Source organism: Neurospora tetraspora (genome assembly GCF_033439725.1).
Source record: "Neurospora tetraspora strain CBS 560.94 chromosome Unknown B0H65scaffold_2, whole genome shotgun sequence".
NCBI classification, from domain to species: Eukaryota; Fungi; Ascomycota; class Sordariomycetes; order Sordariales; family Sordariaceae; genus Neurospora; species Neurospora tetraspora.
The window spans coordinates 1,851,747-1,878,521 of NW_026944384.1; the positions used below are offsets into that span (position 1 = coordinate 1,851,747).

General features: G+C 43.6%; 5 protein-coding genes across 5 annotated transcripts; 4 read left to right on the plus strand and 1 right to left on the minus strand.

Moving 5' to 3' along the window:
• The first annotated feature begins 801 nt into the window (after positions 1-801).
• On the plus strand, positions 802-6,804 carry B0H65DRAFT_487399 (uncharacterized protein). The gene is made up of 2 exons (XM_062827701.1): positions 802-1,350; positions 1,416-6,804. The coding sequence occupies exons 1-2, from the start codon at positions 1,283-1,285 to the stop codon at positions 6,451-6,453; spliced, it is 5,106 nt and encodes a 1,701-aa protein (XP_062684081.1). The 5' UTR covers positions 802-1,282; the 3' UTR covers positions 6,454-6,804.
• A 513-nt stretch (positions 6,805-7,317) lies between these two features.
• Positions 7,318-8,954, plus strand: B0H65DRAFT_518365 (uncharacterized protein). Its single transcript, XM_062828695.1, has 2 exons — positions 7,318-7,522; positions 7,594-8,954. Exons 1-2 carry the CDS (start codon positions 7,426-7,428, stop codon positions 8,871-8,873), a joined length of 1,377 nt encoding a protein of 458 aa, XP_062684082.1. The 5' UTR covers positions 7,318-7,425; the 3' UTR covers positions 8,874-8,954.
• A 619-nt stretch (positions 8,955-9,573) lies between these two features.
• On the plus strand, positions 9,574-10,896 carry B0H65DRAFT_98926 (uncharacterized protein). Its single transcript, XM_062831661.1, has one exon. The coding sequence runs from the start codon at positions 9,828-9,830 to the stop codon at positions 10,629-10,631; it is 804 nt and encodes a 267-aa protein (XP_062684083.1). The 5' UTR covers positions 9,574-9,827; the 3' UTR covers positions 10,632-10,896.
• Positions 10,897-21,290: 10,394 nt separating this feature from the next.
• B0H65DRAFT_98951 (uncharacterized protein) lies at positions 21,291-22,702 on the plus strand. Its single transcript, XM_062831662.1, has one exon. The coding sequence runs from the start codon at positions 21,606-21,608 to the stop codon at positions 22,428-22,430; it is 825 nt and encodes a 274-aa protein (XP_062684084.1). The 5' UTR covers positions 21,291-21,605; the 3' UTR covers positions 22,431-22,702.
• A 1,808-nt stretch (positions 22,703-24,510) lies between these two features.
• On the minus strand, positions 24,511-25,836 carry B0H65DRAFT_567608 (SUR7/PalI family-domain-containing protein; the record flags this gene model as incomplete). The annotated part of the gene is made up of 2 exons (XM_062830371.1): positions 24,511-25,547; positions 25,606-25,836. 2 exons carry the CDS (start codon positions 25,834-25,836, stop codon positions 24,771-24,773), a joined length of 1,008 nt encoding a protein of 335 aa, XP_062684085.1. The 3' UTR covers positions 24,511-24,770.
• Positions 25,837-26,775: the final 939 nt, after the last annotated feature.

The following is a 26,775-nucleotide window of genomic DNA, read 5'->3' on the forward strand; positions in this document are numbered from 1 at the left end:
AACACAAGGACCCTTGTTTCTGTGTTTTGTCACTTGTTATCCCTTCCCCCTTCCCTTGTGTCTTCTTGTGTCCCTTTTGATGAGATTTGTGTCTGTAGAACGACCTTTTTCCGTGGGACAGATGTGTTTTGCGCAACCTGATCGGCTGGAATTATTCCATGTCATCCCAAAAAAAAGTTGCAGACAATGACTTTCTTCGATTTAATCATCCAAACTGACATCATTGACAGGAAACGCCATAGGTAGGAGAGAGGCTCGTGCTTCCCACCCGCCAATTTCCAATTCCCAAACCCACGAAGTTTCCCCAGTTGTCCAGCTTCCGTGGGCCCGGATTGGAGACGAAGCACCAAATGCGGAGGAGGCTGGAGGTTCAATTAAGGGCCTGGTCCAATCACAATTAGGACCGATCTAATGCGGGACGGAAAGCGATAAGAAACCGCAACAGTGGGAGACAATCACGATGGAAATCCTGGAGCATGAGGCCTTCGTAACGTGTTAGTGATAGGCATCAAAGAAACGGTGATGATGATGACGAGGCTCGAAGCCAACAGGAGCTGTGATGTGGCCAACACGACGAGTTTATATCTATAAAACAGCCATCTTGATGGGACCTTCCCGTTCGGGCCTTGCCGTCTTACATACCTTCCTTCAGTCATGTTCTTGTGACTCGGCAAATCAAGCCCGAAACAGTGGATGAACAGTCCGAGACCACAAGAAACAGACGATATTGTGAGTCAGTCCGAGATGGAAATAAAGATTGATCTCCGACCGCTTGTTGATTCCAGTTGATAAGACGCTTGTCAAAAAGTCTTTGAATTGACAACTGGCAGGTCTAAGGACTCTAGGTGGCCCCACTATCAAGGCTAAAAAGTCCAAAAACACAAAAGAGGTGTCAAATCGACCCCACCGGCGTACCAACAACAGTGCAACCCCCAGTGTTGCAGCAGGTGCGCTGACCACTGAACCCCATCTCCCAATTCCGAATCCAGCTGGCCGGACGTGGTGTGGACCGTGAATCATCATCCTCCACAGCGGGGAACGGCAGGCAACTTTAGCACGGCGCAATCCCAGCCAAGGCCATCATCCATCTTATCCAACTTAAAGTCGACCGAGTCCGGAAAATTCGTCAGCTCTCGAGGAAGTCGGTCTTCCCTCGCCGCATCCTTAGACCTTTCGACTGTTTCACCCGCTTTCCCGAGACATCACCAACGCCTCGGTCATCGACAACACACTCCATCTGTCTCCAGCTCGCCCGCCACCAAGGCGCTGCTGAGCGCGCGAAATGGGTTTCGCTCAGTGCGGGTGGCCGATATGGCGGACTGACGACTTCACGCCATGCTTCCAGGAAGAGTATGTCCGACACCTACCATCGCCAGCTTTGCGCTTATCAGATCTGACAAACCTTGTTTCCACAGTTACCTCAAGATCCTCCTACCATTGATTGTCGTAGGACTGTCCGTACTTCGACTCCTCGTCTCAGGTCTCCTCCGAGCTGCCAAGCTAAAACCGAACCGCGGGTACGATCGCGTCGCCGATAACGAGCAAGACCGCACCCACCTGCCCAGAGACGAAGAACCTGCCGACGAAAGTGACGAAGATGAGGCGCTAGCTATTGGCGGCGGCCGCCTTGCGCTGGCCAAGGTTACCACCAAGGGCTCCATCGTGCAGGCTGATACTCCTGCCGGTCAAACTCTCCTTACCGTCATCGAAGTCCTCGCCATCGCCGGTCTGGTCGGTGTCAATGTTGTCGCATTGGTTCTCGAAGCCTACAGCGGTCGCCATGGCAAGATCGCCGCCATTGCTGGTCTCGGCGCCTGGACCTACGTTCTGATTCTTGCTGCGCTGCGTCTCTTCCTCGGAAACACGCGCGTACCGCACCTCTGGAACCACACGGCTGCCATCTACTGTGCCCAGTGGCTGTTTTCGCTCATTGGCTTCCGCTCGGCCATTGTCCATCCTGCGACCCAGCTCAGGCAGATTTTGGCCATCGTCGACTTCGCCCTGACCTCGCTCCTCTTCTTCATGTCGATCAGCACACGCAGAGGAAATAAAACAGTCATTCTGGAGTGGGAGGACGGTATCCAGCCCAGTCGCGAGAACTTGGCCTCTCTCTTCTCCCACTTCACTTTCGGCTGGGTTGACTCCATCATGTGGGAAGGCTGGAAGGAGCCGTTGACTGCCGACCGGGTCTGGAATTTGCTTCCTAGTGACAAAGCCGCCACCGTTCTGGCCAACTACCGCCAGGTCAAGAAGACCACTTCCCTGGCTTACCACCTCTTGAGCTACTTCAAGGGTATGGTTGCTGCGCAGGCTGCCTGGGCTGTCATGTCGGGCGCCTTCACCTTTGCGCCCACCCTGCTGCTCAAGGCTATCCTCGAATATATTGAGGACCCGACACAGGCTCCCCGCAACGTCTTGTGGCTCTATGTGATCCTTCTCCCCATCACTGATGTTGTCCGCTCTGTTGGAGACGCTCAGGCGCTTTGGATTGGTCGCAAGATTTGCATCAACATCCGTGCTATCCTTGTCGGTGAGATTTACGCAAAGGCGCTTAGGAGAAAGGCCGCCGCCGGTAACGACAAGGTTCTCGGCGAAGACAAGAAGGATGAAGCTCCCGCCAAGAAGGGTTTCTGCGCAAAGCTCAAGCGCGCTTTGGGTCTTGCGAAGGATGACAAGAAGGCCAATGATCAGTCTGCAGCTGAGGCTGCTGTTACGAAGGCCAAGGATAAGGCCGCCGAGGCTGATGAGCAGGCCAATCTGGGAACCATCACCACCTTGATGTCCGTCGACAGCTTCAAGGTCTCTGAGGTCACTAGCTACCTCCATTTCCTCATTGCCTCGGCTCCTACACAGCTGCTTGTAGCCGTTATCCTGCTTTACAACGTCATGGGCTACAGTGCCATCCCCGGTTTCATCATCATGGCTCTGCTCCTTCCTGTCAACATTGGCTTCGCCAAGACTTTCCAGTATACGCAGAAGAAGATCATGTCGGCTACTGACAAGCGCATCCACACCACTAACGAAGTCCTCCAAAACATCCGGATCATCAAGTACTTCGCTTGGGAGCACAGGTTCGAAACCATTGTTGACGAGAAGAGGCGGGCGGAGCTCAAGGCCCTGCGCACCCGGTACATGGTCTGGGCTTGCGCCGTGGCTGTCTGGAACACGGTTCCTATCCTCATCACTTTCTTCACCTTCTTCGTCTTCACCGTTATTGAGAAGAAGCCGTTGTATCCCTCTATCGCCTTCACCGCCATTTCTCTGTTTATGCTGCTCCGCTATCCGCTTGACCAACTCGGAGACATGATTGCCCACGTCCAGGAGTCCAAGGTGTCCGTGGACCGCATCGAGGAGTTCTTGTCTGAGGAGGAGACTGAGAAGCAAAAGCAGCTTGGCCCGGACAACATTGACGAGAACGGCAACAAGGTCATTGGTTTCAGAAGCGCCAGCTTCATCTGGGGCGGCAGGAACACTGTTGCTGAGGATGGAAGCATGGCTTTCCGTCTTCTTGACCTTGATGTCGAGTTCCAGGAGGGCAAGCTCAACGTCATCACTGGCCCCACCGGATCCGGAAAGACCTCTATGCTTATGGCTTTGCTTGGTGAGATGACCATTCTCAAGGGTCGTGTCTTCTGTCCCGGAGGTCGCAGCCGTGAGGATGTCCGCCCCGACCCCGAAACTGGTCTTGCCGACACTTGCGCCTATGTTGCCCAGCAAGCCTGGCTTGTCAATGGCTCCATCAAGGACAACATTCTGTTTAGTGCACCGTTTGATGAGCAGAGATACAAGGACGTCATTGTCGCTTGCGCTCTGGAGCGTGATCTGGAAATTCTTGATAACGGCGATGAGACTTTGGTTGGTGAGAAGGGCATTACCCTCTCCGGTGGCCAGAAGCAGCGCATTTCGCTGGCTCGTGCCGTCTACTCCAACTCTAAGCATCTTCTCATGGATGACTGTCTCAGCGCCGTCGATTCTCACACCGCTCAGTGGATCTTCAGCAACTGCATCATGGGTCCTTTGATGAAGCACCGCACTTGCATCCTCGTCTCTCACAACATCCCTCTCTGCGTTCCTTTCTCCGACTTCGTTGTCCAGATGACCAATGGTCGTGTTACTGCTCAGGGCGCTCCTCAGGAGCTCATTGCGGCCGGCAAGTTCGGTGAGGACTTTGTCCAAAAGTCCCGTTCCGGCTCTGCTCACGTCTCGCGTGTTCCTTCCCGAGTTCCGTCTAGTGTCGGCGAGGAAGGTGAACACACCATGATCAACGAAGCCGACGGCAGTGAATCTCAGACTAAGGCCCAGACGATCAAGAAGGAGCACAAGAAACAGGATGCTATGGAAGAAAGCAAGGCTACTGGTGCCGTCAAGTGGCCCGTCATGAAACTCTACCTCACCGCTATGGGCAAATGGTGGTTCTGGGTTTTGGCCCTGGTTGTCTTTGGCGCTCAGCAGTTCTCTGGTGTCGCCACCAGTCTTTGGATCAGGGAGTGGGCTAACCAATACGCTACGGACGAGGTTGTTGCCCCCACCTTCAACGTGAACTCGCAGAGCTATTCCAGCCAGACCGTCTCACCTACCTACTTTGCTTCGATCGCCACGTACATCAAGGGTAACGACAGCAACACTTTCTCGGCTACCTCGAACAATGATGTCAACGTCGGTTACTACTTGACCGTCCTAGCCATCATTGGTATCGGTGGTGCAGTTGCCGCTCTCGTCAGGGACATGTGGATCTTCTTCGGTTCCTTGACTGCCTCATGGAAGCTCCACAAGCGTCTGATGCGTGCCATCGCTGGTGCCCGTTTCCAGTTCTTTGATGTCACCCCTCTTGGACAGATCATGAACAGATTCAGCAAGGACTTGGAGGCTATTGATCAGGAGGTTGCGCCTATTGCTATTGGGGTCATGAGTTGTGTCCTCGCAATTGTCGTCACTGTTACTCTGATTGCCTGGGTTACCCCCGGTTTCTTGATTGCCGGTTTCTTCATCACCATCCTCTACGTCTTCCTTGGTGCCTTCTATCTCCATGCCTCGCGCGACCTGAAGCGCTTGGAGTCCGTGCAGCGCAGCCCTCTCTTCCAGCAATTCGGAGAGACTTTGAGCGGTGTTGTCACCATCAGAGCGTATGGTGATGAGAGACGTTTCATTCGGGACAACCTTGCCAAGATCAACGCCCAGATCCGCCCATTCATCTATCTTTGGGCTGCCAACAGATGGCTCGCTTTCAGGACTGATGTTCTTGGTGATCTCGTTGCCTTCGCTGCTGGAGTCTTCGTCATTCTCAGTCTCGGCAAGATCGATCCTGGTTCTGCGGGTATCTCCCTCAGCTATGCCATCGGTTTTGCCGACAACATCCTTTGGCTGGTTCGTCTTTATGCGATGAACGAACAGAACATGAACTCTGTTGAGCGTATCAAGGAGTACCTTGACGTTGAGCAAGAGGCCGCTGCTATCGTTGAGGACAACCGCCCGCCTGCGAACTGGCCCGCCCACGGCTCTGTTGAGTTCATCAACTACACTACACGTTATAGGGCTGAGTTGGAGCCCGTGCTCCGCAACCTTACCTTCAAGATTGAAGCCCACGAGAAGGTTGGTATTGTGGGCCGCACTGGTGCCGGAAAGAGTTCTCTTACTTTGGCAATCTTCCGTGCGCTGGAGGCGGATGAGGGCAAGATCTTGATCGACGGTGTTGATATTGGTCTGATTGGTCTCCGTGATCTCCGCGAGCGTATCACCATCGTTCCCCAGGAGCCTACCCTCTTCATGGGTACCATCCGGACCAACCTCGACCCCTTCAACATGTACACTGATGAGGAGATCTTTGCCGCTCTTCGCCGCGTGCACCTGATCAAGGCTGATGAGGTCATCCCCGGCGCCGTCAGCACCGCCCTTCTTCCCCAGACCCCCGTTGCTCCTGAGAGCGAGTCGGAGCCTTCTCGCCCCGCCACCGCTACCAACAAGAACATCTTCCTCGACCTCTCCTCTCCCGTCACCGAGTCCGGCAACAACCTCTCGCAGGGTCAGCGTCAGCTTCTTTGCTTGGCACGCGCCATGCTCAAGAAGCCCACCGTTCTTGTCATGGACGAGGCCACCGCCTCGATTGATTACGCCACCGATGCCGCCATCCAGGAGACCATCCGCGAGCTGACCAGCACCATCATCACTATTGCTCACCGTCTGCAGACCATTGCCGACTACGACAAGGTTCTCGTGCTGGACAAGGGCGAGATCGTCGAGTACGGACATCCTTGGGAGCTGATGAAGAAGACCGATGGAAGCTTCAGGAGTATGTGCGACATGAGCGGCGACTACGACACGCTTGCCAAGATCGCCCAGAAGGCGTACAAGACCAAGCAGCTTGTTGATGTTGATGGGGATGATGAGCAGAGTACAACTACCACTGCTGAGGGAAGCGGGAATGGGGATGAGGGAAAGAAGGATGGTGAGAACTAAGAAAAGTTTTGGGGGAAGATGAAAGGAAAAGAGACGGATGAAATGAGATGAAACGAGGGGGGGAACTACAAAATGGGATTATGTCATGTTATGAAATGACCGTGATGGATTATGGAATATGAGCCCAAGCGTATATGCGAACGGATGGATGATGGGAAACTCGGGAAATGGGAGGAGTGTGTTTTTTCTGGGTTGGTTCCGGTCTCATGATGATGGAGGAAAAGAAGAAGCGCATCTTTTTTCATTTGGTGTTTAACACATTTTGCTTTGAGATGATAGACATCATCGACAGCGGGTATGGATGGTGTATATACATAGATCAGAACTAGGAATATGATTGTTGAAGACTCCAACTGGATCAGTGCAAGTCTGAGTGGTGTTGGTGGTGCCCGAACTCTGTCGGTATGGCCTTGTATGTGCAGTATTGCATGTGCAGTATGACCTGGTATTTGGTGTCGTTCGTTTTCGGGATCCAGCAGTCTACAGCGGAATCTGTCGGCTCCAACAAATGACAATTACATCGACTCAACTTGAATGCCTTCGGGTTTCGGTTTTTGAAGAGATTCAAGCATGTCTGCAATGCTGGATGTGCTTCCCCTGCAATACCTGTATCCCGAAAACGAACGCCCCGAATTTATAGCGTAGCCCCCTAGCCAGCCAAATTACTGTAAATGCCCAAACACTTGATCAATATCGCAAGTTTTATGACTTTGTGAATCACATCCCTATTTTCTCCTCAGGTGAATGATATGCGCCACATATCAAGCCACAGAGGTTCCACTTTTCCTACCTCAGCTCCCAGCTACCTGTTAGGTCCCCGTTCCACTCACTGTGGCGTCACGCTCAACGGTTGGGCAGGCGTCACTATCATCCCATGTTCATCTCTCACTACTCTGCTTGACGACTTCCTTTCTCGGAACCCCTCATTTCAGCAAAACATCAAACTTTTCTCTTTAGAGGAAATATCTCAAAATGACATCCACCAAAGCGGAAGAAATCACCAACCCGCGCCGAATCCTAGCGGTTGCCCTCACCGACTCCTCAGACCATCTCGGTGCTGTTATCAGAGGTATGTCATGTCATATCTCTCTTCTTCACCTTCCTCCCTTCCCAAAACCCCCACAAACTAACAAAAAACAGACCTAACCGGCACCGCACCCACCCCCCAACAACAACCACCCTCACAAGAAGAAGATGCATCAGAACACACGACGGAACCCTCCCTAGCAGGAACAACCCACCCCCTCCCCCTCTCCACGCCCTACTACACCGCCCAAATCCCCATCTGGCTCGACCTGATATCTTCCCCCGCCGACTGGTCAGCGAGCTTTCTGAGCGAGGAGGCGAAGGAGGTGCTGGGGGTGCTTGGTGGTGTTGTTTGTGTTTTTGAGGTTCCTTCTTCCAAGTCTGAGAAGGCAGTCTATGAAAGCCAAAATGAAAAGACGAGGGAGTTGATCGAGGGGGTAGGAAAGGTGGTTAGGGAGGGTTTGGGCGGGTGGGAGTGGGAAGGGGTTGCGTTGGCTGTTGGTGTTACTACTACGGTTGGGGGCAAGGTTGGTGGTGGAGATGAAATGGATGCCGACGACGACATGGAGGAGGAGATCAATGAGTGGGATGATTTGTGTGCGGAGTGGGGGTTGGAGTTTGTTCATCATCGTCGGGTTGTGCCTGATACCGCTCTGAAAGGAAAGGGGAAGAAGGAGGCGGTGGATAACAACGACAAGAGAAACGAGTACGGCGAAAAGATGGGCATCGCGCGAGCGCTCGAGGCGCTGCAGTCTAATGACTGGTCAGGCGGAGACGGGACCGGGTCTACGGAGGGGGACAACAACAATCGTGGGCCGTTCGACGAGTCTGAAGACGAAGATGCCGACTACATTGACGAGAACAACTGGGATACGGAGGATGAGTTTGATCTTGGCTTTGGGTACACCAAGAAGCAGAAGATGGAGATGCGGAAGGCGTTTTGGAAGGGGACTGAGGAATCGAATCGGACGACGGAAGAAGAGTTGAAGGCATTTAGGAGTGTGACGCAGACGATAGATGGGTCGATAGGGAGTGAGTGGGACGCGAAGATGAAGAAGCAGGCGAGAGAAGGGTTTTGGAAGTCACTTGAGGAGGAGGTGCAGGAGGCGAAGAAGAAGGGGGAGGGCAAGAAGGGGGAGTCTGCTGCTGCCGCTGACGCAGCAAAGGCTGGACCGAGTGCTGGGTCTGGGTCTGGGGCGGCAGACAAGGTGGAGAAGGAAGAGGAGAAGAATGGGGATGACGAGGAAGATGTGATAGGAGAGGAAGATGTGGAGAGGATTGCCAAGATGATGCTCAAGCTGCAAGCGGTTAGGGACATGAGCGGCACAGTACCGGAGGAGCAGAGGAAAAAGTTGGCGTTGAAGGCTGTTGAGGAGGTCATGAGGGAGTTGTAGCGTCTATGGAATCGAAGTATGCTAGAAACAGACGCAGTTGGTATCTTCAGTCACAGAATTCATCAACTTATCGATTGCATCCATCAGTTTCTCGTTCTACTCCCATCCATCCTAAGAAACAGTCGCCTGACCCGACTACACTTTCATCCACCCGCCAGCCCATCAGCACAACCCCTGGATGTGAGGTAAGGTTGTAAAAAAAACCAAAATGCCGGTTCAAGCTGAAGGGACAGTTAGAAAATTTAATTTCACATGCCGCCCATGTCAGTCGATCCTTCCTTGGGCGCCTGGAAAGTTGGCACTTGCCTGACAAGACAAGATGAATACCGCGAAATGTAAGTCGTCCCTGCCCATGTCAATCCAGCGAAGAGGCATTGGATTGAAAGTTGCCAAGCCCATCTAGATGTGGGTGCTTTTCATTATATCGCGAGGTTCCTTCCTTTGTGATTGAGCTTTTCGTTTGATGTCTGGCACAAAGCCTTGTTCTTATTTGTTTTCCCGTTTGGCAGCACCCTGATGTCTCAAAACCAACCAACCCTACGTAAAGTGGCGATAGATACGTCAGTCATGCGGAAGGAAAACTGACTGAGATATCCATCATTTCTTATAAACAACAAAAATTATTCGCAGGATTGCCCATAAACCAGACATATGAGTGATGGTATCGCTTCCTGTATCTTCCGGAAGACATACAGAACAATCAAGATGTTCTCCATGCGTGTCTGAGAGTCTTCTCTTCATTTTGTCTTGGATATTATCAGTCCCACCTCAAATGTTAAGAAGCGACAGATATAAGAGCTCCCAAATATCCGCCAACTCTGCCTCTTCCCCACAACCCAAGGCCAGCTCTCAACTCACCACTCTGCAGACTCCCATCATTCAAGAACCCAGACCAACAGCCAAACGCGCCCAACCAACACAACACAATTTACCAATCACACCACCATCTAAGAGATGAAGCAGACAGCGAGACGTACTTTCCCTCCCATCAACATGAACGCACCCGCCCCGCGCGGAAGCAGCTACAGCGACTCTTACTCCCATGAGTCCTGTCCCACGTCCTCTTGCGACTCTTGCTTCGGTTACACTTACGACAATGGCTACGACTCTAACACTGAGGAGTTGGACGATGAGGACGATGAAGACGATGAGGACGATGAGGATGAGGAGGGACTCGATGGTTGGGATCAATCCTCCTCCTTGGCCTCTGCATCCGCCTCCGTCTGTCAGTCCCAGGTTACTGACCCGTTTTCCATGTCTTCCATGTCTTCTCTCTTCGGTCCTTCTTCTTCTTCTTCTTCTCAGCAACCTCAGTGTTCCTTCGGCGCTCCTCCTGCTCCTCCTCCCGTACTCCTAAGCTCCAGGGAAAAGGGACGTGCTCAGCGGCAGTGTTCCTGCCAGAAAACTTCCAAGGGCTATTGCAACATCTTCCCTTCCGGTCCTCCCGGCGGCAACGACGGGCAGAAGCAGAACCGAAACACCGCCACCGAAACCCAGCTCTCCATCTTCAGCAACAGCAACGGACCGAACGGCCATGACCAGACCCAGACCCAGAATCAGACTGACAGTCAAGCCCTGGGACATTTGTTGGGCGGTGGTCTTAGTGGTGCCAACGTAAAGGGCAAGAATGCCGGCAACGGCATGATCAAGAACTTGAATGTGTATAACCCCAATATTACTATTCAAGTGACGCCGGAGAACTTTAATAAGTTCAATAAGTTCTTTGTTCAGAAGTCTGGCAACGGGAACGGGAATTAGGGGGCACACGCGTAGTTGTGTGAAGACTGAGAGACGTCAGCTTGCTTGATCTTGATCTTGATCATGGATGAGGGTTTATCGGGTGGAGGTGGATGGTGTTTGGATTTGAAAGGGGTTTTGGATAGTGATCATGGTCGTGGGGATTGGAGTTGAAGCGGAAGGGAGAGGGTTTTGTTTGGATACATGGTGATAGCTGCAATGAAATCCTTGGTTCAGCTCAAAATAACAGTCTGCCTTCTGTGATGTTTGTTAGAGGTTGGTAGTACATGATGATTTGCGTGAGGAAGATGATGAGTGAGGCCGAAGGCATGTGATACAGTTGTCTTGAAGGACTTCGTCATCCTCCCTCGTCAGAGAGACGGTGAGACCTGGATAAGAAAAGGCAACCACGAGGTATCACAACAGGTCTTGGGAAGAAAACCTCAGTCAATATCATGAGCTGAGACCCCAACCGAGCACCCATGCCGGCCATGAAAGCTGAGTGAGGGGTAACGAGATGTTCTGATGCATGAGGAGGCTGGGATCAGGAAATGGCTATAAGAGAATGTGATAAGCCCTCTAGTGAAGGTATCCCGAGAGATATAATGAAGCTGAAGTTCTTGGTAATGGCGGGGAAATGTCTTCATTGCCTGGGAGCCCGGGTGCTCGGTCATCTTTCGCTGCGAGGACGTTACAACGGCGCAAACGCGTTGCTTGCACCGCACCTCTTCCTCGACCACGGTTGGTTGCATCTTTTCGGACATCCTGGGTTGGCAGGAATCGTGGTAGCTAGCAGGCTAGCAGGCTAGCAAGGATCGTGACAAGCCGGCCTTGTTCAACCTCGTCAAGGTAAAATCCCGTCAATACACGTGATGGGCGTTGTGTAGACAGCAGGACAGACAAGCTCCTTTCCTATCTTCCGAGTCCCGAAGACACACACAAACACACACGAACACACAAGCACACAAACGAGCTTGTCCTCCATTTTTGGTGTTGCGGAGTATGGTGGTTTTTCTCTCATCTCCGGGCTCCCCCTCTTCTCGGTCAGAAAGATAGGTCGGACAGACCATGGCGAACATGGATACTATGGAGTAGCATGGCCCGTTGAGGCGGCCAGCCGGACCGAGCAAGGTGAGAAAACTGTCGTCCTATCGACGATGCTAGATGGCTTGGTGCAGCGTGCTTGTGTGCTGCGAGCGTGCGTGCATTGCATGAAAGACTGCAGGACGCAATACGGAGCAAGGAAGTAAGGTACACAGGAAGAACACATGGAGGGACCTACATTAGTTCATTGATGGCCGCAAATGCGCGCTTCATTCGTGATGACGAGACCATTCGAGGTTCGGAGGGATATATACCTGACCCCATCTCCCTCTTCGACCCTTTTCTGATTCTTTCTGTTCACGATGCCAGTTCGTTGTGGTTCTTTTGGACACATTGCATTGACGATATCGACATGTGAGATTCAATGAGATGGCTGCTCTTTCCAATTGATGGCTGATGAGGCAAGAAGTGAGGTTGATTGGTGATAGCGGCTGCCGTCTGGGTGTGATGGGAGCCGATGGCCATCGCGCGAAAACGACGCACAACAAGCGACCATTGGCCAATTGTGGCAGGGATTTAGACGCCCATCTCATCCGCTAAACCCAGATTGGTCAAGTCCTGTAAGTGATCACTCGAACGCGAGTCCCCACAGCGGACAGGAACACCGACCCACACTGTTAATACCAGAGGCATAAGCAAGGCGGAGCAAAAGCAAGAAGTGAGTGCAGATGTGTGATGTATTCTATAGAATCTAAGGTACTATATAAAGTGCATGATGCATTGGCTATATATATAGAGCATAGAGTACAGGGTGCGCCTACTTTATATGTATATGTTTAGTAAGCGTTAATAATGCCCCCTAAAAAGGAAAAAATATGACGTCTTCGTTGTAGTAGAGTTTGAAATTCGAAAAAAAAAAAAAAAAAAAAAAAAAAAAACCAAATCTAACTAAATATATTCTATAAGTCCGCCTTGCGCTATAAATCCGTCTTGTATATTATTACTCCTAATATATTATAATTATATATATTATTTCCTATAATACAAAACTATTTTACTATAGCCTTTCCTTATAACGCTTTATAGCGTCTATGCTAATATTTTTAAGTTTCTTCTATTTATAATATTTAATTCCTAATCTTTTATATACTATTAAATATTTCTTCCTCCGTTCATCGTATCCTACTATACTATAGGGATAATTAGATAAGTGGATAGGGCTAGGATGCAGCAACTATCTATTGAAAATATCTATTGGCGGGGTTAATTCTAAATAATTGATATTAATAACGGAATGAATTTTTTAATCTCTTGGTAAATTTAGGCGATATGCTAATCGACTAATTCTCTCAATAATTTTAAAGGGTCCTACGAATTATTATCCTAGCTTCTTACTTAATATAATTATTTTTGGTATAATATACCGTTAATAAAGCCTAAATATAATTTTATCGTTAACCTCGAAGAATTCAAGAAGGCAGCCTCGATCGAAATATTTTTTTATTAATATAGCCGAAATTGTAATTATATTGTTAATTACAATTCTAGCGATAGGTAGAAGTAAGCTTTGAAATTAACGATTATTTTTATAATTAGCTTATCCTAATATAATATCAGCTATATTATTAAATATAAATCCTATAATCGCTTCATTAAGCGTTAATCCTATAGCGGTAGCCTTCGTATTATTAATTCTAAATATTAAGGTAGGAATTATTATTAACTATAAATTCGGGTTCTTAAAAACGTTAATATAATATTTAAATATTAATTTAATAACGAATTTTATACGCTTACTCTATTTATTTATTTAGGAGTATTCCTAAATATTTAAATAAAGTTTTCTAGAAGGCCGATAGGAATTTCAAATTTTTATTACTAATAATAATTTTAAATAATCCCTAATTAATAATAAATAGAATATTAAAGAAAGTAATTATTTAATCTTTTACAATTTATATTAATTTGCCCGGTATTGTATTTATTATTTTAGTATATTTACAAATCGTTAATATAATTGCGTTGAAACCGTTTAGCGTTAATATTAGTAAACCCAAAATAAAATCGATTATTATAGTATAGAAAAGGTAGGGAAGTCCTAAAATAGGCTATAAATTACTATATACTTTATATTATTTAGTTTCAAAAATACGATACTTTAAACAATTAACGAAGTACCGGCGAAATAGTTTTAATCTATTAATAATAAAGTAAAAGAGTAGGAATTCGCTTAATTTAATGTATCCATAATAATTATTAAAATAAATCGAATTGAAAATAAATTTAATATAAGATTATAAGATATAAAGCTAGTTAAGATTCCCGTTTATAATTTTTTAAAGAAGTTCATTCCTAAATTAAAATGGAAATCAGGCTTAATTCTAACGTTTTAATAATAGGTTATTGAGGATTTCCTTCCGGATTTTATTAAATTTAGGGTTAGAGGCGTAGTTATCGATAATTTGTCAATGGAAATTAAGGGATATTTAAATTAGTATATAGCCTTTTATAAATAATTAACTGAATTGAAGGTCGTTAAACTCTTTAATAAATATTAATTATATTACTAATAAAGTATTAAAGTAAATTTACTAATTTTCTTAATTTTCGTCGGGTCCGGGTTTAATGGTATAATTATAAACTTGCCAATATTCTTCGTAATTATTAAAGAATATATTTAATTCGCCTAGGGTTTCCAAATTATTGTTAGGATTTAAATCGGTTAAAAAGCGGGATAGTGCGTCCGGTACTATATAATATTTACCTAATTACAGATAATTTAGAATTCGTATTAGCTAATATATTCCAAGGCTTTAACGAATTTCTTATTATTTATGTCAATTATTATAGTATTAATTATATCTACTTAACGCTAAAAGCTAAAAATAATTTAATAAACAGTAAATACTATAGGGATCTTCTTGATTACTGACAATTATTAGCGAATCTTTTTTATTATTTAAACGTAGCCTAAAATCTCTATTTCAGTTAGTTAATACCTATATTTAACATTAGGAAGAATCTAACTTAGGAAGGTAATAAATTAAATTAACGTACGTAATAAATAGGCGATAATTATTATTCTATTTAAAATTAAAATTTCAAGAATAACCTCTTTATTAATATAATAAATTTAGACGCCGTTCCCGTATTTAGAAACGTTAAAATCGAAGAATAATTATCGGTTAATAGAGAAGAAAACTAATATTATTTCTTTTAAAAGTTCGTCTTTTACTATATCGAAAGCGGCCTTTTCAATAATTAACGGCCGGAATAATTAAATTTTCTTAACCCAAATTTTCCGAATATATTTCGAACGTTTCTTTTTATTGTCGTTCTCTTTAATTATTTGTATTTTACATTCCTAAAGGGGTAAAATCAAAATTGAAAATTAAAGAATATTATTACGGAAATAGCCTATAAATTCTAAAAAGTATTTAAAATCCCTAAGGCTTAATGGAAACTATAAGTATTTAATAGTATTAAAACGCTCAGGGGTTATAAATGAACTAAAGGAATTAATCATCCTTCCTAGGATTATAATATTCGGGAATCTAATAAAAGATTTAAACGGCCTAATACTAATATTTATGATTCGGAATACTTCAAATAATCGATATAAATGTTGAATATATTTGTTCAAAATTGAGGAGGCTACTATAATATCGTCGTAATAATTTCGGGCGGCTAGGATATCCTATAGGATAGAATCTATTTAATATTAAACGAATACGTTATTACCTTTATAGCCTATGATTAAGTATTTAAATATATATTAACTTTCTAAGGTTATAATAATAAATACCTAATTTAAATTAAGGTAGATTTGTTATTAATAATAGAAGCTAATAGCATCGAAGGATAAAATAAACTCTTTATCTCTAATCGAACCGAATATATCGTTTTAGGAGGTTATAAAGTAAGAATTTAATAAGATAATTTAATCAAGGTTACGAATATTAATTACTATTCGGCCTTTATAAATACTATTAAGTATATTTTACTGAATAATAAAGATAAAGAACGAAAACGGTATATAATTTTTAATTTTATAGATCTTACCTTATTTAGAAAATTTCTTTAAAATTTCGCAGATTATTTCTCTTTCGTAGGAATTAATTAGGTAAATCTTATATTTCTTTAGAATCTAACTTTCCCAACCAAGCTTTAAAAAAACTCGAAGCTATTAATCTTTAAATAGAAAAACGAAGCCCCTATCTTAAAAAATATTTACAAATTCGTTAAATAAATCGAAAATTCATTAATAAGCTCTTCAATTATCTCTATCCTTATAAATTCTAATTTTAATACAATAAGTAATTGTTTCCTAATTAACGAATTTAAAATTGTTTATAAAATACTTTTCTTAATAAAGTTAATTAGCGGCTAAATAAGTAGCGTCGACGTCCAAACTGTTAGTAGGGATTTAAATTAAAGTATATATATCGTTCATTAAATATAGCCTTCCAATAATCTAGTTAACGCCTACAATTATAAGTTTATTGCTTAAATTTATTATTAGAGCGTAGGATATAGTTAAATTTACTAGTATTATAAAAGAAATAACCCTATTCTAAAGAAAAAGTTTAAAGAAAAGGTCCTAACTATTAAATAGGATTCTATACTAGATAAGAATTTCAATTATCGACTTCGGTTAAATTACAATATATTAAGTAATAATAATACGAACATTATATTTTCTACCCCTAATTTCCGTTGAAATAAGAATAATTATATTACTATAAAATCCAATTATTATTAATAATTTAGCCAAATCTAATACGAATTTCTCCGGGGCTAAAATATTCATTCTAAACAATAAATAGGCTTCTAATCCTTAGACCAAAGTAATTTCGAAACGGAAAAAAACTACTATAAACTAATTTAAATAATTAACTCCTTTAAAAAGTATATTTAGGATTACGTATTCGTCCGATATATATTAATTATTACCTATATTTCAAATGAGTAACGCCGTTAAGCTTCGACGAATATATACTTTAGTATAATATTTTTAGATTTAGGACTTATTGGTTAAAGATGTAATATATTTAAAGTCAAAATAAATATCCTCTTCGTATTAGGTAGCTAAATTAATTATAATATAAGCCTTAAAGTAAATAAATGCCCGGAATTATTATTTAATACCTAAATTTAATTTAGGGTCGATTTTAAAATATATTATTTTTAAAAGTTATTAGAAAAGTAAAGGGGGGTTAGGTATCGATAACTACGTTAATAATAATCTAGTTATAATAGGTTTAATTTCGTCTTTAATTATAAATTGGTAATAAACCGTCTTGGGGGTCGGTTTAAATATTCTTAAATCAGGGTTAATTAAATCGGAAATCTTTAGTTAATTAAATAAAGCTTTTACTATAGGAATTTCTTTAATTATAATAATAAAACCCTATTTATTGTTTAATTCCAGAAGGTTAATTTTAAGAATAAATAAATTACTAAAAATTATATTTAAATTAATTAATTTAAGCGAAATAGATTTAAGCGAAGCGGATTCAAAAATAAGAGCATTACGTACGATAGCGTTTTAAATATAAGAATTGGGAATAATAAAATCGATAGTAAGAGAATTAAAAATAATTATATTAATAACAAAGAAATTAGGAATAAAATAATAAATAAAATCAAAAATAATAGAATTAATATTGAAAGAATTAAAAGTAGTAAAATCAATAATAGAATTAGAAATTTCGGTCTCCGGTATAAATAAATTAGGTGCAATTACGTTAATAACGTCGGAATTAAGAGTTAGGAGTATAATAAAAAAGGAAAGAATAGGAAGTTCGGCTATAGTAATTAATATAGTTTATCTTCTAAAATGTTTCTCGATTCGATAATCTTTCTCCAAATATTTCCAAAGTTTATTAAAAATAGGGAAAGACCGCTCGTAATAGTAATAAACATACTTATAAACCTTAAATACTTAAACGCTTATCTAGATAATTTTATCGGGTTAATCCTAATCCTAGGAATCGTTATTAAATTAATCCTAATCGCGGCCGAAAACTTATTCGAAAATTATTTAATTAATATTATTAGGATTATTATTATTATAAACGTAATTGTTATCCTAAGGTTCAATATATTTGTTATCTTATACTTTGGTAAAACAAGTTCTCTATTATTATAGTCTATTATTAAAGCTATTATTAGATCTATTATTATTATAACCTCCGCCGGATTTATTATTCTAATACTAATTTTAATTTTAATATTTTAAGGATTTAAACGCTTGCTCCTAAATTTAATTAGAATTAAACTAATTTCCCCGGCTATTATTATTATAATTATTATCATATTTACTATTTCCGTAGTTAGTACCGAAATTATTATTATTATACCTATTATTATACCCGTTCCTATTAGAAGAATTAGACCTATTATTCTAACGGTAATTAATATTATTATTATTATATTAATTAGGGCGATTAATATACTAATTTTAATTAAATTAATAAAGAAGAGGATTAGGATGTAAATAATAATATTTACCGAAATTAATTACAACGGCCGTTAAAATTAATCTATTATTAAAAGAAGATAATTCAGTTACCAGCGAAGGACTCCAAAATTCCCTAACCTTAATTATTAAAATATTCTATTTTTTATCGAGGTATTTAAGAAAAGTATTAAAGGTAGTTGAATCGGAAGGTTTATTAACAATAGATTAGATATAACCGTCTATCGTTTCGAAAATAAATATAAATTGAAATAAGATAAGTAAATTTAAAGTTTTAGCGTTTTTAATAATTTATTAAACAAAAGAACGAATATTTCGGCCGGTATAAATATTAAAAAGGGTTAACTTCCTAGCGTTAAAATTATATAAAATTTTATTATTTATCCGCTTAAAACGTTCAATAAAGGTTAATAAAATAAGTTCGATATTTTTAATAATTAAATTAGCCTGTTCTAAATCAGTTAATTCTATAAAATACTAAATTAAGGCTAATCCTTGGAAATAGGGAATCTAAATTTCGCGGACGGTTTCAATAGAATTTATAATAGCTAAATATTTCAAACGTTTTATAAAAATATAAACATTAACGAATATTATTGTTTTATTTTATTATACTATACTATTACTATTATTATCTTTCTCTTTTAAATTTAAATTAAAATAACCAATTTCTTTTATTTTTAAATTTAATAATAGTCCGGGACGGGGAGCGGCGGCTAGAATCTAAATTATAGTTTAAATAATTAATTAAGCGATTTCGTCCGCTATTAAGGGTATAGCTCCTAAACGAATTTATTGATATTAGGGAATTTATTAACGTTAAAGCTCAGGATTAACTTTACTGAATTCAAATTTTAGAGTAATAAAATCGTTAATTATATTAATTACGGTTAATCTGTTTAATAAATTTTCGTTATTAATTAACTTAAAAATACTTCTTAAAGGGTTAAACTCTTTAGAAACAATCGACAAAAATAATACTAATCGTTATTAGAAAGTAAAAAACGATAGAATATTAAAATAAATAGGTTTAAAAGTAGGACAACGAATAGGAGTTAGTAAAAGGGGGTTAAACCTAGTAAAAATAAACACCCGAAGTAGTAGGGTAAAAAAACTAGAAGTTTAAGGTTCTTAAAAATATGTTCTAAGGCTAGGTCTAATATTTATATTAATAATAGTTAATTCTAAAATAGATTCGTTAAAATAAAATATAATTAAATGAAACAAAAATTTAAAGTTTAAATTACTTAAATTAAATAAAGCAAATAAAGGACTAGCGTCTAATATATTAATAATACTAGCGTTAAACCTTCTAGAAAAATTAGTTTTAGGAGGGGGTAAGAACCTATATTAAGGAGGCAAGAATTTATATTAACGAAGTAAGTACCAAAAAAAAATCGGGTAAAAATTTGCGATACGCTAAAAACTACACCTAAATTAGAAGTAGGTAAGGGAATAAAAAATTATCTTTAGGCTCTAAAAATAGGAAGTTAACCTTAGGTTAATACTAAAAGTATAAGAAGCTATCTATATTAGTTAAAAATTAATTCGGTAAATGTAAATTCGATTTACTAAAGGTTATTCGCTAACTATCCGTCCTACTAATCTTTAGTAGTCTAATCGGATTATTAATTGCGTTCGATAAAATTGTAGCGATTTTTCTAAATTTTAACGGTACTATTAAATGTACGACGGAAATTAATTTATTTAATAGAATAAATACTTTTGTAATACCTAAAGTAAACGTTGGGGTTTAGGGAAATCCGTTTAATAATTTCCAAATATTCGTTTTATATAATTTAAGTAATTAAACAACCGGTTCGGTAGGATTTTTATAATTAACGAATAATTTCTTTGATTTAATCTATAAAAATTAATAGCATCAATTTATGAGATTCAAGGAAATTAATAATATCGATTTACAGGGTTAAAATAAACGCGGACTCGAAGGTAATCGGATTTAAAGCGTTTAGAATCGGGCGCGGCTATTAACGCAGCGTTCAATATAGAATTAATTAATTAGTACTAAAATAAACAACGCGATAATTAAGAGGATAATTCCTAAAATAGGGAACGAGGAAATCGATGAACGATTTTGAATCCTAAAGTAGGAAACGAGGAAATTAATAGTATTAATTCTAGTAATACTTAAAATAAACCATTAAAAGAATCGATAATATTAATTATAATACTTAAATTAAGTTAATTATAGCGTTGATAGCGCTAAAGTAAATTACTAGGGACGCATTTCACGCAGGTCCGACTTAATAAAGTAAACAAACTACCAAAACTATTAAAACGATAAGGAATAATAAAGTATATTTGATTATTATATGGGCACCATTATTAATGCTACAGGCATAAGTAAGGTAGAGTAAAAGTAAGAAGTGCGTGCAGATATATAATGTATTCTATAGAATTTAAGGTATTGTATAAAGTGCATAATGCACTGGCTACATATAAAGGGCACAGAGTACAGGGTACGCCTGCCTCACATGTACATGCTTAGTAAGCGCTAACACACACCTGATGGAATGTGCGGGGCCTTGACCATCTGGTGCCTGGTTGGCTGCATCGAGAACTGCATCTTCTTCTTTTCAACTTCTTCTTTGGAAGTGCAATCGTCAACACGCCTTGCAGGACCGTCAAGGACCGTCAACGCAATAATTCTCCGGTTCTGCCATCCATTCTGGGTGCTCACCTGCTTAACCGCCCATCATGCAGTCGCATTGGTCAGTAGCATTGGTGGACCCAGCTCAACGACCTTGAACGTGACAGGCACCATCGCCATGGACACACCCTCGACCACCCTTACCTCACAGCTTCGTGATATCGATTGATGCCCACATCGCCTGGAAGCATCTCCCTGGCCCCGGCCTCGTTATTGGCCTCGCGTGGGAGACGGCCAGATGCGTGGTACTTGCGCCATCACTTGTGCTATTGCACCGACAGAGCCGACTGGCTTCGATCATAGCAACCCCTCTCTGCCGTCACTCTATCACCGACCAGCCATGGTCACCAACAAGGCGGCCATGGTCTCTTGTTGATGCATGCCGGGCGTTGTGGACCAGGGCCTATTCTTAGGTAACCACCCGTCTTACCCCTCTTGATGATATGTTGATATAAGGCTCAGTTTCCTCCCACTCTTTCCATTTCTCTTTCTTCTTTTTTTTTCTTCAGCAAGTTCTCAAACTTCCAAAAGCCAGTTGTGTTTTTTCCCCCTCCCCCCTTTCTTTCCCCTTTCCCATCGTAGAGCTGTGCTCTATCGATTAATTCACTTTCACTAATACACCAAAAACTCAAATCACGGTAGCTTGCTGGTCTCGCTATCCCCCAAATTCACACTCACATACCCCCCAAAGCACTAACTGGTTTTTGCTTGCTCGACTCGCCGTCTTACGCGCCAATTTACATTCTTCTCAAGATTCGTTTTTAGTTTTATTTTCAGCATTACCCCTTAATCAGTCAACATGTCCGCCATTCAGCTTTCGTTCTCTCTCCGTGTTTCTTCTGGCGTCAAGACCGTCCATCTTCTTGGTTCCTGGGACAACTACGCCGGCCAGCTCCCCCTTTCCAAGGACAAGACCTCCTCCAAGTCCGGCTCGTGGAAGGGCACCTTCCGCTTCCAGCCCGCTCTTGTCCAGCCCGGCCAGCGCTACTGGTACTACTACATCATCGATGGCTACCACGTCTCCCACAACCCCTCCGAGGAGTTCACCGTTGAGCCCACCACCGGCCGCTCCCTGAACATCCTCGACGTTCCCAAGTCTTCCTCCTCCTCCAAGAGCTCCTCCCGCCACTCCCGCGACTCCGTCAAGTCCTCCAAGCGCGAGTCCCTCTCCCTCGACATCCCCAAGGGTCGCCCTCTCTCCGTCTCCCAGATCAAGGCTCCCAAGCCCATGTCTCCCCACGCCACCCGCCACATCCTCGATGCCGACTACAACATCGACGAGCTCTCCAGCCGCTTTGCCACCACTGGCATCTACGACGAGTACGATGAGGACGTCATCACCGACTTCGACATGCGCTCCTCCCCCGTCTCCTCCACCGGTTCCTCCGTCAGCTACCGCTCCGACAGCTCCAGCCCCAGCTCTTCCCTCTCCGGCTACTCCACTCCCGCTTCGGACTGCTCCAGCTGCATCTGCGAGCGCTACGGCATCACCCGCAAGGGCGAGCGCGTCCGTCTCGACTGCGGTGGCTCCCGCTGCGGCTACGAGGACTCCTGCTCCTCCGAGGATGAGGAGAACTACGTTGAGCGCAGCTCTCGCCGCAACGGCATCGTCGTCCGTGCTTAAGTGGCTTCACCCCTGCCTCGGGTGAGGAAATTTGAAGAAGACTCCATCCTCCGACTTTTGGAAGGGAACTCAAGTAGGAACGTTTTGTGTGTTGTGTGCAGCCCGGCCTTATTAGTGCCATTAATTTGCCACCACCGTCCCATACTCCCAATCCGGTCAACCAAGAAGACATATCGACGTCCCAGTCTCGATTCCAGCTTTCAGATGTTTGCGCCTAGTTCGCCATCTCGTCGCTCGGAATTCGATGAGAGATTAATACGGTCCGATCACGCTCACTTTCAGTTGTTGAATAGCGACTGCAGCGAGAAAAAGTGTCAGGCGACTCAGCTCTCCCAAGTGACTGAAGTATGTTGAAGTCAAGGTTTCTGTCCCCTTGCGCGCAAGCCCAACCGGCTGGTCCCTCGGGTTCGCGTCGAGGTACAGACCTCATTCATCATTACATCTTTTACTTGTCGCTTTACTCGACACTTTTTCTTCTGCCCATCTGCTTTCCCACTATTGTGGTTAATGCTGCGGCCCCTCACTCCACTTGTTCTTTACGAGCATGTGTTCCTGTGAAGTCGAAAAAGAAAACTTTTTCTTGAGATGTATTTTGCGTGTATTACTCAACACCCAAACTTTTTTTTATCAAGCCTCGGAGTACTTGGCCCCACTGGTTGGTGGTCAAGTCCAGCTTCGGGATATAATATTTCACCTGTCAATGATGGCACTTCTCCTGGTTACTTGGAGGAACTTGGCCTACCTACTTGTTTCTGTCAATCCTGTGGCGCTTGAACTGGATGGTTTTTGGAAAGTTCTAGACTAGCTACTCAACTTTTTGTATGACTTATGAAGATCATGAAAACTCACAAAAAAAGGGAGGAATTGGGATTGGGAATCGTGGAGGAAGAAAACTGGCAGATAATTCTTGAAACAGCATAAATTGCTGCAGAGGCCGGAGTAGGATAGATACGCTTCTTGAAATCTATGCCTTGGTTATTGATGATTACAACTTGCTCTTTTGTGCCTTCTCTCGTGCTTCCTCTGACATTCTGAGTGATGCTTTGCCGATATCTATCACAGTTCTCAACGTCATCCCTCACACGTTCATATTCCCCATACCTCTTCATTTAATCATGAACCTACGCAAATACATACCTACGTGCTAACGCGTGCAGAGAATGCAATCAGGTATGGAGTGTTGGCCTTTATCACCAGAATACCAAATGATGTTGTTCTTTACTGGTTCCACCTTCCGTGAGAGCAGTAACATTAGACAAGGCCGATCCTTCCAAGCTCTATCAAAGGCACTTGAGAAAGAAATGAGGGAGAGAGAAGATGAAGAGAGAAGTGAAGAGAGAAGTGAAGAGAAATCGAGGAGAAGTTGAAGGATATAGAGATTGAAGGATTGGACATAGATAAAGTCAATCAAAAATATCCTCTGTTCAAAATAAAGTTCGATTCACTCAGTCATTTACTATGCATAGTGCTTTTCGAGAATAGAAGGGTAAAGAATCAGAGATTAGACGCTTCTAACTTGGCACTCAGGACATCGTTTGATGGCAGCTCCGGACATTGCAAATTAACTGTGAAATGTACGAGCTCGCGACTGTCGAGCCGTCCGTCCGTCGGGGCCGAGAGAGAGTGGTGACTCGATTGTACCGTCTGTCTGTGGAATTCGGAACCCCCAACATCCGACAACGGCACGGTCGGCCCATTCTTGGGCCATCGTCATACCGCCGCACGCGAAAGTTCTTATTTCCGCTTGTCTCTCGGTAACCTGGTGAGCCCGGTCGCTTAAATTTGGTGTTCATTTCCTTTCTGCTGGTTGAGGTCTCCATGACGGTGAGTTCTTGGCGTATAATACGCGAAGAAGCGAAATGGAAGAGCGAGCAGCGAGTGAGAACGGGAACGGGATTATTTACTTTTTTTTTTCTCCATGAGAGAGAAATGTGAAAGTGTAGTAATGTGATACTTGATAAGTCTATTGACTAAAACGCTTTCTTTGAGTGGCTTCACGCGGTGTCATACAGGTTCGTGTTGTATGTATGTTGCGTAGGTACCATTCCCAGTCAGTCTATATTGTAACTGTATGTCGTGTCCCCTCTTCCCTTGAAGGGCAAGTTTATAAAGGGATATCCAAGAACTCCTGTGCATGCAAATGCCATCATGGCCTGACCTGTTGTATCCCAACCGATCGACGAATCGGTGTTGAGAAACGATGCCGTCCATGTAAAAAGCAGACCTTTCAAACCTTCCTCCAACGCCATGCAAGTAAAAAGTCAAAATCAAAAAACTCCACCCATCCATTCCCTTCCCCTTCACAACCGACCCTGCGGGTGAACTCATCCACTCCGAGCTCTAACCAGCGTGGATGATTCTCCCATCGGGCTTGATCAGCCTCCTCCCGCTCTTCAGATCCCGCTTGCTCGCACAGCAGCATCCCATGCCGCTGTGCACCGCGAAGCTCCACATGGTGAAGCCCGTGGCGATCCACATGAAGATGAACATGTGCGTGCCGACGTCGGCGTGGATGTTAAGGTCCGACTGCGCTTCGGCCGCGTACTTGAAGGCGAAGCTGATGACAGTGCCGATGATCGAGCCGGCCAGGACCAGAATCATGGAGGCGAACGAGAAGATGGAGAGCGGCAGGGACCACCACCGCGACTTGACGGGCAGGATGGGCGAGACAAAGATGAGGACAAAGTTGAGCACGCAGGCGGCCAGGAAGACGCCGAACATGATCTGCGAGGTGATGCGCAGGATCGAGAGGATGGTGATGATGGCGGTGGGGATCGCGACGGTGGCGCCGGAGAGAAGCTCGCTCATAATGACCTCGACCGGGTTGAACCAGTAGAGCGTTTCGGGCTTGGAGCAGTAGGTGATTCCTCTGTGATGTGTTAGCATGACAAGTCCGTGGATAGGAGGGGAGGGGAAAAGGTTGACTAACTCAGATAGATATCCCTCGCAAAAGTTCCACAGACCAACTTGGTAAAAGTCATGCAGTCCTATACTTTGAGCGATACTGTTGATCAACTGCGCATTTGGTACCGATGCTGGAATGATGTCGGCCAGGTCGAGCTTGTAGAAGTAAACATTGCGAAGCACGGCCTTGTCGGATGTGTTGCCAACGAGAATCTGTACTACTGGTCAGCTACATGTAACATGAATGGATGGTGATCTCGAGTTAACATACCAGTATCAGGAACACCCAAGACACCAGGTACCCAAAGGATGCGCTATAGGCGAAGAATCGCCGTAGCCTCGTTGCTCGCTTGATCGCTTCATCACTGGGACTCCCTTCCTCTTCTTGAAGTGTCCTTTCGTAGCTTGCTGGTCGTGTTGATGGCTGGGATTTGTATCGTTCCTTTGTGTCGTCGTCCGAGCTGTTCCTCTTTCGGAGGTTCAGTAGTGATTTTAGGACCATTGTTCTGTACGGGTGTTGTTTCGGATCCCAAGAATTTGGAGGATAGTGACGATGGCCTTAGGTGCGCAGTTGCACCTTCTTTCTCGTCAAACTTCGGTTAAGGAGAAGAGGCCGGCCCTTTCAGAGAGTGTTGTCCCAAGTTTATCTGGAGTGGTGGTGTTGGTGGTGGAGGTTGTGGTTTAGGGGACTTTTGAGGTCTAGGGGTCCAGAGTTGGCGAGAGTGATGACGACGGGGCTTTGCTCCGGTCAACGGCGGGAATTGCAGAACCAAGTCGAAAAGTCTGAAGGTCGGTCTTCGCAGGAAAACAACGATAGTCGCGGCAGAAGAGGATCACGGTAAGAGAAAGAGCGCGGAATTTGATAATAGTAGGCTGGGGATCGACCGGTTGGTAGATTGATGAGCAGATGAGGTTGATGTCGTTATCAAAAAGCAGGCTTGTTCAGGTTGCGATCGCTACAGCCACCGACTGCTTGGCAGATTGGTTTATTGGGACCTCGTCTGATGGATGATGGAGCAGCGCAATCAACCCTTGGGCAGGGAATGGGCAGTGAATGGTTGGGGTGGTTGGGGGTCTGTGCTGTTGGTAAATCTGGGCAATCGTCAAGGAAGAAGGAGCGAGAGACAGAAGATCTATCATCAGTCAGCATCCAGAAAGGGGAGTGTGTTTGGAAGCTCGGCCAGTTTCTGTGCACCCGGCGCTGCAATTGGCTCGCGTGCCTTTTTCACCGTCGGCGGTCAGGAAAGAGTGGAAGGGTTCATCAGCGCGCGTCTTTGAGCGGCAATCCACAGCCCATTGCCCCAAACGAAGTGGACAGAGAATCCACCAAAGTACTCCTGACCGTCGGGGAGCTTTCTCGTGAAACCCCGGCGTTGAAGAGTTCCATTCGGCTGTGGTTTGGGCTTGCCAATTTTATTCAAGTTCTCCATTTGCAGTGTCT

What these genes read in the sequence shown, in the direction of transcription:
- B0H65DRAFT_487399 (XM_062827701.1), top strand. Translation starts at nt 1,283, where the DNA reads ATGGGTTTCGCTCAGTGCGGGTGGCCGATATGGCGGACTGACGACTTC. An exon ending in ACGCCATGCTTCCAGGAAGA is followed by an intron (nt 1,351 to 1,415) that starts GTATGTCCGACA and finishes TTGTTTCCACAG; the next exon opens with TTACCTCAAGATCCTCCTAC.
- B0H65DRAFT_518365 (XM_062828695.1), top strand. Translation starts at nt 7,426, where the DNA reads ATGACATCCACCAAAGCGGAAGAAATCACCAACCCGCGCCGAATCCTA. An exon ending in TCTCGGTGCTGTTATCAGAG is followed by an intron (nt 7,523 to 7,593) that starts GTATGTCATGTC and finishes AACAAAAAACAG; the next exon opens with ACCTAACCGGCACCGCACCC.
- B0H65DRAFT_98926 (XM_062831661.1), top strand. Translation starts at nt 9,828, where the DNA reads ATGAAGCAGACAGCGAGACGTACTTTCCCTCCCATCAACATGAACGCA.
- B0H65DRAFT_98951 (XM_062831662.1), top strand. Translation starts at nt 21,606, where the DNA reads ATGTCCGCCATTCAGCTTTCGTTCTCTCTCCGTGTTTCTTCTGGCGTC.